The 13106-nt window shown below is 45.1% G+C and overlaps 1 protein-coding gene across 3 annotated transcripts in view; it reads left to right on the top strand.

Moving 5' to 3' along the window:
- Nucleotides 1-12322, top strand: part of spata13 (spermatogenesis associated 13) — a 39702-nt gene extending 27380 nt beyond the window's left edge. For all 3 annotated transcript variants that reach the window (XM_014159547.2, XM_014159546.2, XM_014159544.2), the window contains 10 exons: nt 3859-4009; nt 4984-5111; nt 5552-5731; nt 6653-6850; nt 7547-7726; nt 7994-8226; nt 8337-8466; nt 9763-10141; nt 11387-11461; nt 11571-12322. In XM_014159547.2, the coding sequence (XP_014015022.2) occupies nt 3859-4009; nt 4984-5111; nt 5552-5731; nt 6653-6850; nt 7547-7726; nt 7994-8226; nt 8337-8466; nt 9763-10141; nt 11387-11461; nt 11571-11755 (1839 nt within the window). In that variant the 3' untranslated portion in view covers nt 11756-12322. The remainder of the gene's footprint in view (nt 1-3858; nt 4010-4983; nt 5112-5551; nt 5732-6652; nt 6851-7546; nt 7727-7993; nt 8227-8336; nt 8467-9762; nt 10142-11386; nt 11462-11570) is intronic.
- Nucleotides 12323-13106: the final 784 nt, after the last annotated feature.

Genomic DNA, 13106 nt, shown 5'->3' with positions numbered 1-13106 from the left:
AACAACACGATCATTACACAGGTGCACTTTGTGCTGGGGACAATAAAAGGCCCCTCTAACGTGCCGTTTTGTCACACAACTCTATGCCACAATGTCTCAAGTTTTGTGGGAGTGTGCAATTTGCATGCTGACTGCAGGAATGTCCAACAGAGTTGTTGCCAGAATTGAATGTTCATTTCTCTACCATAAGCCACCTCCAACATCATTTTAGAGAATTTGGCAGTACATCCAACTGGCCTCACAACCGCAGACCACGTGTACCACGCCAGCCCAGGACATCCACATCTTCACCTGCGGGATAGTCTGAGACCAGCCACCTGGACAGCTGATGAAACTGTGGGTTTGTACAACTGAAGAATTTCTGCACAAGCTGTCAGAAACGTCTCAGGGAAGCTCATCTGGCTGCTTGTTGTCTTCACCAGGGTCTTGACTTGACTGCAGTTCGGCGTCGTAACTGACTTTAGTGGAAAAATGCTCCCCCTCGATGGCCACTGGCACGTTGGATAAGTGTTCTCTTCACGGGCAAATGGCAGGCAGCATGCGTATATGGCGTTGTGTGGGCGAGCGGTTTGCTGATGTCAACGTTGTGAACAGAGTGCCCCATGGTGGCGGTAAGGTTATGGTATGGGCAGGCATAAGTTACAGACAACAAACACATTTAGCATTTTCCCGATGGCATTTTGAATGCACAGCTATACGGTGACGGGATTCTGAGGCCCGTTGTCGTGCCATTCATCTGCCACATCACCTCATGTTTCAGCATGATGATGCACGGCCCCATGTCGCAAGAAGCTGTAAACAAATCCTTGAAGCTGAACCTGTCCCAGTTCTTCAATGCATGCATACTCACCAGACATATCACCCATTGAGAATGTTTGGGATTCTCTGGATCGACATGTATGACAGTGTGTTCCAGTTCCCTCCAATATCAAGCAACTTCCCACAGCCATGGAAGAGGAGTGGGACAGCATTCCACAGGCCACAATCAACAGTCTGATCAACTCTATGCGATGTGTCTCGCTGCATGAGGCAAATGGTGATCACACCAAATACAGACTGGTTTTAAGATCCATACCTTAACATTTCAAAAAAAATAAAGGTATCTGTGACCAACACATACAGTACCAGTCAAAAGTTTGGACACACCTACTCATTCAAGGGTTTTTCTTTATTTTTACTGTTTTCTACATTGTATAATAGTGAATACATCAAACTATGAAATAACACATGAGATCGTGTAGTAACCAAAAAAGTGTTAAACAAATCAAGATATATTTTACATTCTTCAAAGTAGCTACTCTTTGCCTTTTGATAGCTTTGCACCCTATTGGCATTCTCTCAACCAGCTTCATGAGGAATGTTTTTCCAACAGTCTTGAAGGACTTCCCACATGTGTATCACTGCAGAATTCTGTGGTAGCCATGCTGGTTGTTTGCCTTGAATTCTAAATAAATCACTCACAGTGTCACCAGCAAAGGTCCAGGTGGTAGTGTTGGTTCTGGTAGAACATGGTCCAGGTGGTAGTGTTGGTTCTGGTAGAAACATGGTCCAGGTGGTAGTGTTGGTTCTGGTAGAAACATGGTCCAGGTGGTAGTGTTGGTTCTGGTAGAAACATGGTCCAGGTGGTAGTGTTGGTTCTGGTAGAAACATGGTCCAGGTGGTAGTGTTGGTTCTGGTAGAAACATGGTCCAGGTGGTAGTGTTGGTTCTGGTAGAAACATGGTCCAGGTGGTAGTGTTGGTTCTGGTAGAAACATGGTCCAGGTGGTAGTGTTGGTTCTGGTAGAAACATGGTCCAGGGTGGTAGTGTTGGTTCTGGTAGAAACATGGTCCAGGTGGTAGTGTTGGTTCTGGTAGAACATGGTCCAGGTGGTAGTGTTGGTTCTTGTAGGAACATGGTCCAGGTGGTAGTGTTGGTTCTGGTAGAAACATGGTCCAGGTGGTAGTGTTGGTTCTTGTAGAAACATGGTCCAGGTGGTAGTGTTGGTTCTGGTAGAAACATGGTCCAGGTGGTAGTGTTGGTTCTGGTAGAAACATGGTCCAGGTGGTAGTGTTGGTTCTGGTAGAAACATGGTCCAGGTGGTAGTGTTGGTTCTGGTAGAAACATGGTCCAGGTGGTAGTGTTGGTTCTGGTAGAAACATGGTCCAGGTGGTAGTGTTGGTTCTTGTAGGAACATGGTCCAGGTGGTAGTGTTGGTTCTGGTAGAACATGGTCCAGGTGGTAGTGTTGGTTCTGGTAGAAACATGGTCCAGGTGGTAGTGTTGGTTCTGGTAGAAACATGGTCCAGGTGGTAGTGTTGGTTCTGGTAGAAACATGGTCCAGGTGGTAGTGTTGGTTCTGGTAGAAACATGGTCCAGGTGGTAGTGTTGGTTCTGGTAGAAACATGGTCCAGGGTGGTAGTGTTGGTTCTGGTAGAAACATGGTCCAGGTGGTAGTGTTGGTTCTGGTAGGAACATGGTCCAGGTGGTAGTGTTGGTTCTGGTAGAACATGGTCCAGGTGGTAGTGTTGGTTCTGGTAGAAACATGGTCCAGGTGGTAGTGTTGGTTCTGGTAGAAACATGGCCCAGGTGGTAGTGTTGGTTCTGGTAGAACATGGCCCAGGAGGTAGTGTTGGTTCTGGTAGAAACATACCCACAACATCGTTGCCATATTCTCAGAATATCAAAAATATGTGTATTTACAGTATCATGTCTGTACATGCCATTTTAAAGCAATGATGATGCCAATTATAGCAAAATCATACACAACCTCCATGTTTCACTGTGGGAACCACACATGCCGAGATCATACGTTCACCTACTCTACGTCTCAGAAAGACACGGCAGTTGGAACCAAAAATCTAATTCGGACTCATCAGACCAAAGGACAGATTTCCACCGGTCTAATGTCCATTGCTTGTGTTTCTTGGCCCAAGCAAGTCTCTTCTTCTTATTGGTTTCCTTAGTAGTGGATTCTTTGCAGCAATTTGACCATGAAGGCCTGATTCACACAGTCTCCTCTGAACAGTTGATGTTGAGATGTGTCTGTTACTTAAACTCTAAAGCATTTATTTGGGCTGCCATCTGAGGTGCAGTTTACTAATGAACTTATCCTCTGCAGCAGAGGTAACTCTGGGCATTCCTTTCCTGTGGTGGTCCTCATGAGAGCCAGTTTCATCATAGCACTTGATGGTTTCTGCGACTGCACTTGAAGAAACTTTTAAAGTTCTTGAAATGTTCCGTGTTGACTGACCTTCGTCTCTTAAAGTAACGATGGACTGTCGTTCCTGCCATAATATGGACTTGGTATTTTACCAAATAGGGCTATATTCTGTATACCACCCCTACCTTGTCACAACACAACTGATTGGCTCATTAAGAAGGAAAGAAATTCCACAAATTAACTTTTAACATGGCACACATGTTAATTGAAATACATTCCAGGTGACTTACTCATGAAGCTGGTTGAGAGAATGCGAAGAGTGTGCAAAGCTGTCATCAAGGCAAAGGTTGGCTACTTTGAAGAATCTCAAGTATAAATTATATTTTGATTTGGTTAACACTTTTTTCGTTTCTACATGATTCCATATGTGTTATTTCATAGTTTTGACGTCTTCACTATTATTCTACAATGTAGAAAATGGTAAGAAATTAAGAAAAACCCTGGAATGAGTAGGGTGTCCAAACTTTTGGTTGGTAATGTACATATCTGTATTTCCAGTCATGTGAAATCCATAGATTACTGCCTATGAATTTACTGATTTCCTTATGAACTGTAACTCAGTGAAATCATTTACACCACCTGTATTCCAGAGGACATGCCCAGTATGTAAAATAATGCCCCCAAAGGCCCTAACACTGTCCTCTCCATGTCCCTCTAGCCCCTGTCGCGCCCCCCTGTCCCGTCCCACCAGGTGCCCCCCTACAAAGCGGTGTCGGCCAGGTTCCGCCCCTCCACCTTCTCCCAGAGCACCCCCATCGGACTGGACCGCCTCGGACGACGCAAACTACACAGACTCCTCAGTGTTGAGGGTGTGTGTGTGAAAGAGAGGACTAAAGATGAGAGAGCTTTTCTGTGAGAATGAGGCAGAGTGGCGAGGGGGTGTGAGAATGAGGCAGAGTGGCGAGGGGGTGTGAGAATGAGGCAGAGTGGGGTTGAGTGGTGAGGGGGTGTGAGAATGAGGCAGAGTGGGGTTGAGTGGTGAGGGTGTGTGAGAATGAGGCTGAGGGGTTGAGTGGTGAGGGTGTGTGAGAATGAGGCTGAGTGGGGAGGGTGTGAGAATGAGGCAGAGTGGGGTTGAGTGGTGAGGGTGTGTGAGAATGAGGCTGAGTGGGGAGGGTGTGAGAATGAGGCAGAGTGGGGTTGAGTGGTGAGGGGGTGTGAGAATGAGGCAGAGTGGGGTTGAGTGGTGAGGGGGTGTGAGAATGAGGCAGAGTGGGGTTGAGTGGTGAGGGTGTGTGAGAATGAGGCTGAGTGGTGAGGGTGTGTGAGAATGAGGCTGAGTGGGGAGGGTGTGAGAATGAGGCAGAGTGGGGTTGAGTGGTGAGGGGGTGTGAGAATGAGGCTGAGTGGTGAGGGGTGTGAGAATGAGGCTGAGTGGGGAGGGTGTGAGAATGAGGCAGAGTGGGGTTGAGTGGTGAGGGGGTGTGAGAATGAGGCAGAGTGGGGTTGAGTGGTGAGGGGGTGTGAGAATGAGGCAGAGTGGGGTTGAGTGGTGAGGGTGTGTGAGAATGAGGCTGAGTGGGGAGGGTGTGAGAATGAGGCAGAGTGGGGTTGAGTGGTGAGGGGGTGTGAGAATGAGGCTGAGTGGGGAGGGTGTGAGAATGAGGCAGAGTGGGGTTGAGTGGTGAGGGGGTGTGAGAATGAGGCAGAGTGGGTCTAGTGTCTGTAAATTAACAGCAAAGCAGACAGGCTCTTTGAAAGTGTAATGTAAAAGTATGTCTTTCCCCTCTTTCAGTGTGTGTGTGCATGTCTGTTTGTAACTGTACTCTCCTCCCCAAAGCAGACGCCGGCTCAGAGCGTTCTGCAGCGGTGGATGGTGACAGTGTGAGTGAGGAGGAGGGGAGCTTTGACGAGCTCAGTGATGTCACAACGTACCTGCAGCCTGGGGTGGAGCTGTCTGCTCTCAGCCAGGTGAGCTGCCTACCTGGGTGTTTACCTGCCTACCTGGGTGTTTACCTGCCTACCTGTGTGTTTACCTGCAGAGTGTGTTCAGTTACCGTTCCTGGCCACAGACGTAACGTCTCTCCAAGTCAACTTGCCGTTTCTGCCAAGTCGTCCCTGATGTGTGTGATTGTGTGTGATCTGTTTTGGTCAAAGTTTGGACCCAGCTCTGGTGTCCAAGTCCAAGCATAATCTTTGTGTCGGACATGAGTGTGCTGTGCATGTAATTCTGTATTTATCTGTGCGTGTCTGTCATTACATAAAACTCTAACTCTGACTCTGTAACTCTGAGTACAGAGAAACATCAGGGGAATAATGTGGCTCTTCTCATTTCTTTAACTGGAAAATCTTCAGCCATCAGACAGTCTGATGTATGTAATAGTTTTTGTGTGTGTGTGTGTGTGTGTCAGTGGATCAGCCAGGGTCAAGCAGTGTATGCGGAGGCCCTGTGGGACCATGTGACGATGGAGGAGCAGGAGCTGGCGTTCAAGGCGGGGGATGTGATCCGGGTGCTGGAGGCCCCTCACAAGGACTGGTGGTGGGGCATGGGGGCAGACAGGGAGGCCTGGTTCCCCTCTAGCTTCGTCAGGGTAAAACTACTCTAATCACTTTTCCATCCACAGTTTTTATGTGAGTAAAGTCATACCGTACAATTTTATAAATGCCGACAGATCATTTGTTAATTCGACATGGTGGGATCATTTTGTGTCGGTAAAATGTATTATGCAAGAAATTTCCCAAGACCAGAGTAGGCACATTTGCTATTTAACTCAACAGTTTTTGTGACAAATCTATCGGTAGAGTTGAAAATGTGATGCAAACACGTTGAACTTTAGAATTTTATTCGCTACACTATGCACTATGTCATCACGCACTGATTTTTATCCACAACAAGTCTGACTGGTGCACTAACCCTGAAATTTAAAATAAAGAAAAATCAATCAGTCAATTATTCACCATTTCTTCATGTTTTTATTGATATTTTTACACAACACTAAGATATAGATCAGGCCATAAATAAAATAAAACAAAACAAGTGTCTGTACAAGACATGATGGTTGGGTTGTTGAAATATAAGAAGTGTCCATGGTTTTGTCTAAGTGGACATTGACCTCCCTGTGTAATTGATGTTTACTGTAGAGCCTCCCAGCCAAAGGCTCTGAAACTGGCTTAGCGCCAACCACGCCCCTTTGTAGTGTGTGTTCAAGGGCTGAGAGTTTCAGTGGTTTCCCTGGTGACTTGTGTTGATTGACAGTTGAGTCTTAGTAAGGCAAGCTATGGTAACCATGGCAAGGCCAGTTAATTGACAGGTGGGTGACCGCTTGGTAATTTCCCCAATTGGTGATTGTTGTTGACGGACAGGGGCTTGTTAACCATACATGGTGTTTCCAATGTTACAATAGGGATGTAGGTTGGGTTAAGTTTCATTTCTAGATGCTAGTTAACTAGGGGGACTGTGTGACTCTGTGTGACTTGCCCTGTTAACGTGGGGGAGTGTGTTTGATTGACAGGTGCGTGTGAACCAGGAGGACGACTCAGGAGCAGAAAGTGTAGAGAGTTGTGCTCTGGACCAAGAGGACCCACACACTGCCACCCGGGACACTCACACACACAGCGCCGAGCACCGTGAGCAGATGAGGACTAATGTGGTCAAAGAGATCATGAATACTGAACGCATCTACATCAAACATCTCCGGGACATCTGTGAGGTGGGTGGAAGCTCGACCACAACCACCAACATTAACCAACCCTAACCCATCTCTTTCCACCATCATCACTGATATTACAACTAGGGCTCTGGATTGCCACCAGCTTTTCTGCCTATTGGCTCCTCCTGCTGGTCAAACCTTAACATTGAACACAACATCTATGTCAGTGTTTTTTTCTGCATAGAAAAGTCTTGGGTGGGCCACCTGTATTTTCAGGGGCCTATGTCCAAATAGATACATTTTAATTAGTGTTATTTATTTTAATATAAATTATTTTCGGGATAGACATTTTTTTTCCAGTGTTAACTTAAACAACTAAAACCAGATATAAAGTATGTAGAAAAGATAACATACTAGTGTATTTTGTAATAAAATCATCTTTGAGAACTAACAATCACAAAAATAAAAGCTAGACAGTCAGGGGGGCCCCCATTGATTTTGTTTGTGTCGCTCAGATAGCATAAACTATGGTGAAATGTATAGAATTGCAGGAAATTTGCTTTAAAACAGCACATTTTCTCTGTCTCATGTAAAAAATGTGTATAAATGTACACATTAGCTTTAAAACGGCTACATTTTGTCACTGCGCCCAACAGGAGGGCCTCTAAACTATTTGATTGTAGACCACACCATTGACCACGCCCCACTACTTAAGCCTCATTTTGATCCAGACAAAATGTCTAATGCTTTTCCCAGGGCTATATCCGTCAATGTGGTAAACACCCGGGCATGTTCACTGAGCTGCAGCTGAAGACCATCTTCAGTAACATCGAGGACATCTACAAGTTCCAGAGACAGTTCCTCAAAGACCTGGAGAGGAAGTACAACACAGACCAGCCTCACCTCAGTGAGATAGGAGCCTGTTTCCTCTTACAGGTACGTTATACCCTTTGTACACACACTTTCTTTACACACACACTTTTTCCAGAATTGGATCCAGCGTTTTTCCATACCATTATCTTTTAGCTCCGTGAAAACATTACACAGTTATACATTTCAACACAGTCATATCCCCGTTTGGCTCAATTGAACTATTTTGCCTCTCTCCCTCCTGGCTTTTCCACCCCCCAACACTCTTTCCTTCCATACCCACTCTCTCACCCTCTTCACTCACCCCCCCCATCCTCTTATCCTCTCTCTCAGGGGGAGGGTTTTTCCATCTACTCTGAGTACTGTAACACCCACCCTGCAGCGTGTGGGGAGCTGCAGCGCCTCATGAAGCTGAGCAGGTACAAGCACTTCTTTGAGGCCTGCCGGCTGCTGCAGCAGATGATTGACATCTCCATCGCCGGCTTCCTGCTCACGCCCGTCCAGAAGATCTGCAAGTACCCCCTGCAGCTGGGAGAGCTGCTCAAATACACCCCCAAAGACCACAGGTAGGCCACTTTTTCCTTTACTAACTTCCAAACATATACCCACTCTCTCACTTACACACACGCACACACCTTTTCACACTCTCCAATGCTGTTGATGTTGTGTTCTGTAGTGACTATGGTGGAGTTAGTGACGCGTACGAGACGATGAAGAATGTGGCGAGCCTGATCAACGAGGGGAAAAGGAGGCTGGAGAGTGTCGACGCCATCGCTCACTGGCAGGTGGCCATCCTACACTGGGAGGTGAGGCTCCTCACTACTTTTTACATTGTTACTGTAGCAGAAACCTGTTACCACCATATTATTACATGACTACTACAATGTTTATGTTAAGGCTTTGCATCGAAACCCATTTCAACCTTGTGCTCGTCTCCTGTACTCAGTCTGGGAAATAAGGTGTTGTTTAATATGGGTCCATGCTATCCGGGGTCCTTGGGACATCCCTACCCCATTGAAGTTGAAATGTAAAATAGTTAAGGGTTATGTAAGGGTAGGGGTTAGGGTAGAGACTTCCCAAGGATTCCGGCTAGCACTAACCATTTAAGATGTAGACAATGACTCAATCAATGATCTGACAAATCCAACCCCCTCTCTGAACCAGTATCTGGGCAGAGGAGGAGACAATGAATGACTAGTCTCCAATCACCTCTTCAGTACCGCCAATAAAATCCCTCATTACACCACGTACATGTCGGCTGATCCAGCAGCAGTACACTATCCCTAAAGATCATTGATTTTATCATCTACAATAGTGTATGAATGTCATCAACCTGTAATAACATTTAATGCAAATGGATTAAGTAGCCCATGTTATTAGAGATCAAGTAGGTTAAGTAGACCATATAGGGTATGTTTTTAGAGATCAAGTAGACCATATAGGGTATGTTTTTAGAGATTAAGTAGACCATATAGGGTATGTTTTTAGAGATTAAGTAGACCATATAGGGTATGTTTTTAGAGATCAAGTAGACCATATAGGGTATGTTTTTAGAGATTAAGTAGACCATATAGGGTATGTTTTTAGAGATCAAGTAGACCATATAGGGTATGTTTTTACAGATCAAGTAGACCATATAGGGTATGTTTTTAGAGATTAAGTAGACCATATAGGGTATGTTTTTAGAGATCAAGTAGACCATATAGGGTATGTTTTTAGAGATCAAGTAGACCATATAGGGTATGTTTTTAGAGATCAAGTAGACCATATAGGGTATGTTTTTACAGATTAAGTAGACCATATAGGGTATGTTTTTAGAGAGCTTTCCGAAGAGGTGGATTTAGCACATGTACATTTTTATGTAGACTTGTTTTGGGATGTACATACCTGGTGTGAGGGCAGTGAATGACGATAGTTGCTCAGCGACACTCCATATTTAGTGAGTAACTGATGTATTTTGACATAACGTTTGCAGAGCTGTCTAATGGGAAAATGAATGTTAGCAAACTGGGCTAGAGATGAGACTAGTCATATTCATTGTCTCCTCCTCTGCCCAGATACTGGTTCACCCCCTCTCTCTCTCTGTGTGTGCTCTCTCCCAGGGAGTGGATGTTCTGGAGCGCAGCTCGGAGCTGATCCACTCTGGGGAACTCACCCGGATCGTCCGGCAGGGCAACAAGACGCAGCAGCGCAGCTTCTTCCTGTTCGACCACCAGCTGGTGTTCTGTAAGAAGGATGTACTGCGCCGCGACCTGCTGCACTACCGTGGTCGTCTGGACATGGACAACACATCGGTGCTGCAGATGCCTGATGGCAGGGACCCCGAGCTGGGCATCTTGCTGAGGAACGCCTTGCGGCTCCGGAACAGCTCCACCCTGGAGACCCTGTGTTACCTCTGCTGCAGGAAACCCCAGGATAGACAACGCTGGCTGCAGGCCTTCGCCAGGGAGAGACAGAGGGTACAGGAGGACCAGGAGATGGGTGAGAAGGAGTGGGAAGGAGAGACTGAGGAGGGAAGTGGAAAAGGAAGGAGATACTGAGGAGGGAAGTGGAAAGGGGTGGCGACTAGAAGAGAGGTTGTTGGGAAGATGGGAAAGGCGTTTCCCATGTCTCCTTCATGTAGCCTAACTCTTAAACGCACACACAAAAACAATGTTTTTTTTTTCGTATACTGACTCTATCATGTTCAACTATAATTAGTATGCTTTGTTTAACTGATTAAACACATTTCTATTTACAAATACTACCATTCAAAAGTTTGGGGTCACTTAGAAATATCCTTGTTTTTGAAAGAAAAGCACATTTTTTGTCCATTAAAATAACATCAAATTGATCAGAAATACAGTGTAGACATTGTTAATGTTGTAAATTACTATTGTAGCTGGAAACAGCTGATTTTTATGATATATCTACATAGGCATATAGAGGACCATTATCAGCAACCATCACTCCTGTGTTCCAATGGCGCGTTGTGTTAGCTAATCCAAGTTTATCATTTTAAAAGGCTAATTGATCATTAGAAAACCCTTTTGCAAATATGTTAGCACAGCTGAAAACTGTTCTGATTAAAGAAGCAATAAAACTGGCCTTTAGACTAGTTGAGTATCTGTAGCATCAGCATTTGTGGGTTCGATTACAGGCTCAAAAGGGCCAGAAACAAATAATTTTCTTCTGAAACTCGTCAATCTTTTCTTGTTCTGAGAAATGAAGGCTATTCCATGCGAGAAATTGCCAAGAAACTGAAGATCTCGAACAACGCTGTGTACTACTCCCTTCACAGAACAGCACAAACAGGCTCTAACCAGATTTAATGAAGCTGCCAGTTGAGGACTTGTGAGGTGTCTGTTTCTCAAACTAGACACTCCAATGTATTTGTCCTCTTGCTCAGTTGTGCACCGGGGCCTCCCACTCCTCTTTCTATTCTGGTTAGAGCCCGTTTGTTCTGTTCTGTGAAGGGAGTAGTACAAAGCGTTGTACAATTCTAAGTGACCCCAAACTTGTCAACGGTAGTGTAGATATTTTTTCGGGTTTTTTTGTGTGGTTTTCGTATAAGCTCTTGTGTTTTCAACCTCACCTGCAAACTGTTTAATCTGTACTGTTTTGTCTTTCACTTTTCTTCTTTGGTTTCGAATAAATCAAATCTAAAACCATTCACAGAGGAGAACGTGTAAGTAGGTCCATGTTGAATGACATTGGGTTGACTGGTATTTTTTTATTTCATGACAGGAATGAAGATTAGTGAAACACAGAGAAAACAAGCAATCTTCAATGCAAGAAGATCCAAACAAGGGAAAATGAAGAGTAAGCAAGCAAGCAATCATACTTCTGTGTTCTTACAATTGCTGTGGTGTTGGATTTAGTGAAATACTCTTATTATTGCAAATAATGTTTAAAAAATGTTTATTCTCAGCCATAGGCTACTCTGGCTCTGTCCCGCCCCACCACCACCACCAACCCCTGCATCCAATTCACCAGCGCCATGTTACTGTGCCAACCAGTGTGCCTCAGCAGCAGGTGTTCACATTGGCCGAGCCCAAGCGAAAGCCCGCCCACCTGTGGTACACCTTCACCCGACATGCCTTGTTCAGGAAGTGAGGATCTCGCCCTGAGGACTTAGAGAAAAACATACAATTATGGACCTACATATTTCAGCATGTGCTCGTACTACTTTGTGTAATGTGTTTTATCAATGTGTTTGTGTGCATGTATATTTTGTTGTGGTCTTGTGTGTGTGCGTTATGTCTGTTCGGTTTCTATTTGTGTCAATTCAAATCTGTGCCTGCAAATTGGGAGGGACATCCCATAAGTGTTAATATGCATAAAGACTGACTCCCTCCATGTGCTGGTGTGGTAAAGATGCTGCATTTTGTAGGTCTGAGGTTCCTTAATACCCAACTGCCCAGCACAAACCTGTATTCGTGTCATTATGACCATGATGTGCAGCACATTTGAGCTTTTCAATTAGGAGTTGAGTACTTACCTGCTACCTTGGTTTTAGTTCATTTCTCTGAGGCTGGTCCCTGTTGGCGTTGGACTGCTAGTGAAGGCACAAGTGGCTCTTCTGAGAGGTGAATGCCCAGAGGACAGTCTACACATGCATTTGCACATTCAGTAACCCTGTTAACACTGTTGTAAATAAACTCTTTTACAAAAAGTACCAAATACAAGTAGTGTATTTCTCAATAATTGTATTAGTTGGTTGTGAGAAATGTATCTCTCAAAGAGATGTAACATCTGTAATCATATGAATTCTGTCAACATTAATTTTACCTTTATTGAACTAGGCAAGTCAGTTAAGAACAAATTCCTATTTTCAATGACGGCCTAGGAACAGTGGGTTAACTGCCTTGTTCAGGGGCAGAACGACAGATTTGTACCTTGTCAGCTCGGGGATTCGAACTTGCAACCTTTAGGTTGCTAGCCCACCGCTCTAGGCTACCCTGCCGCCCCAATGAGGGTCGTCTCTAGTTACCACAGGCACAAAGTTATAAACCTGCCTATTTCTACAATTTATCATCTTATACCACACCACACCCTAACCTTAAATTAAGACCAAAAAGCAAATGTTTGTTAACGTACTTTTTTTTAACGATATTTAGACTTTGTGGCTGTGGTAACTAGTGGAAACCCTGAAGGAGTCCCAGCTAGTCGCTGCTTCCTCACCTGTGCGGTCGGATCTGGTTACATTCACCTGGCGGCTCAGGGTAGAGAGCGAGACGCGCCATAGCAGCACGGTTTAACCAGTACACAGGGGTGCTCCTTTTGCCATCTTTATATTTGCCATTTTAGAGTGGAACAGTAGAAATGACAGATCTCACTCAGAAGCGAACGATCGGATGATATGAGAGGCGCGAGGTAATGTTCCTGTGCCGGTGTCATGGGGACAGAGCGCGAGCTGACGAGCGGAGATGACAGAGATGGCAATGCCGGAGACAGTGCCAGTGTA

The sequence above is a fragment of the Salmo salar genome, chromosome ssa19, assembly GCF_905237065.1.
Source record: "Salmo salar chromosome ssa19, Ssal_v3.1, whole genome shotgun sequence".
In the NCBI taxonomy this organism is placed as follows: domain Eukaryota; kingdom Metazoa; phylum Chordata; class Actinopteri; order Salmoniformes; family Salmonidae; genus Salmo; species Salmo salar.
The sequence above is the reverse complement of the archived record's forward strand: the minus strand, read 5'-3'. Positions and strand labels throughout refer to the sequence as shown.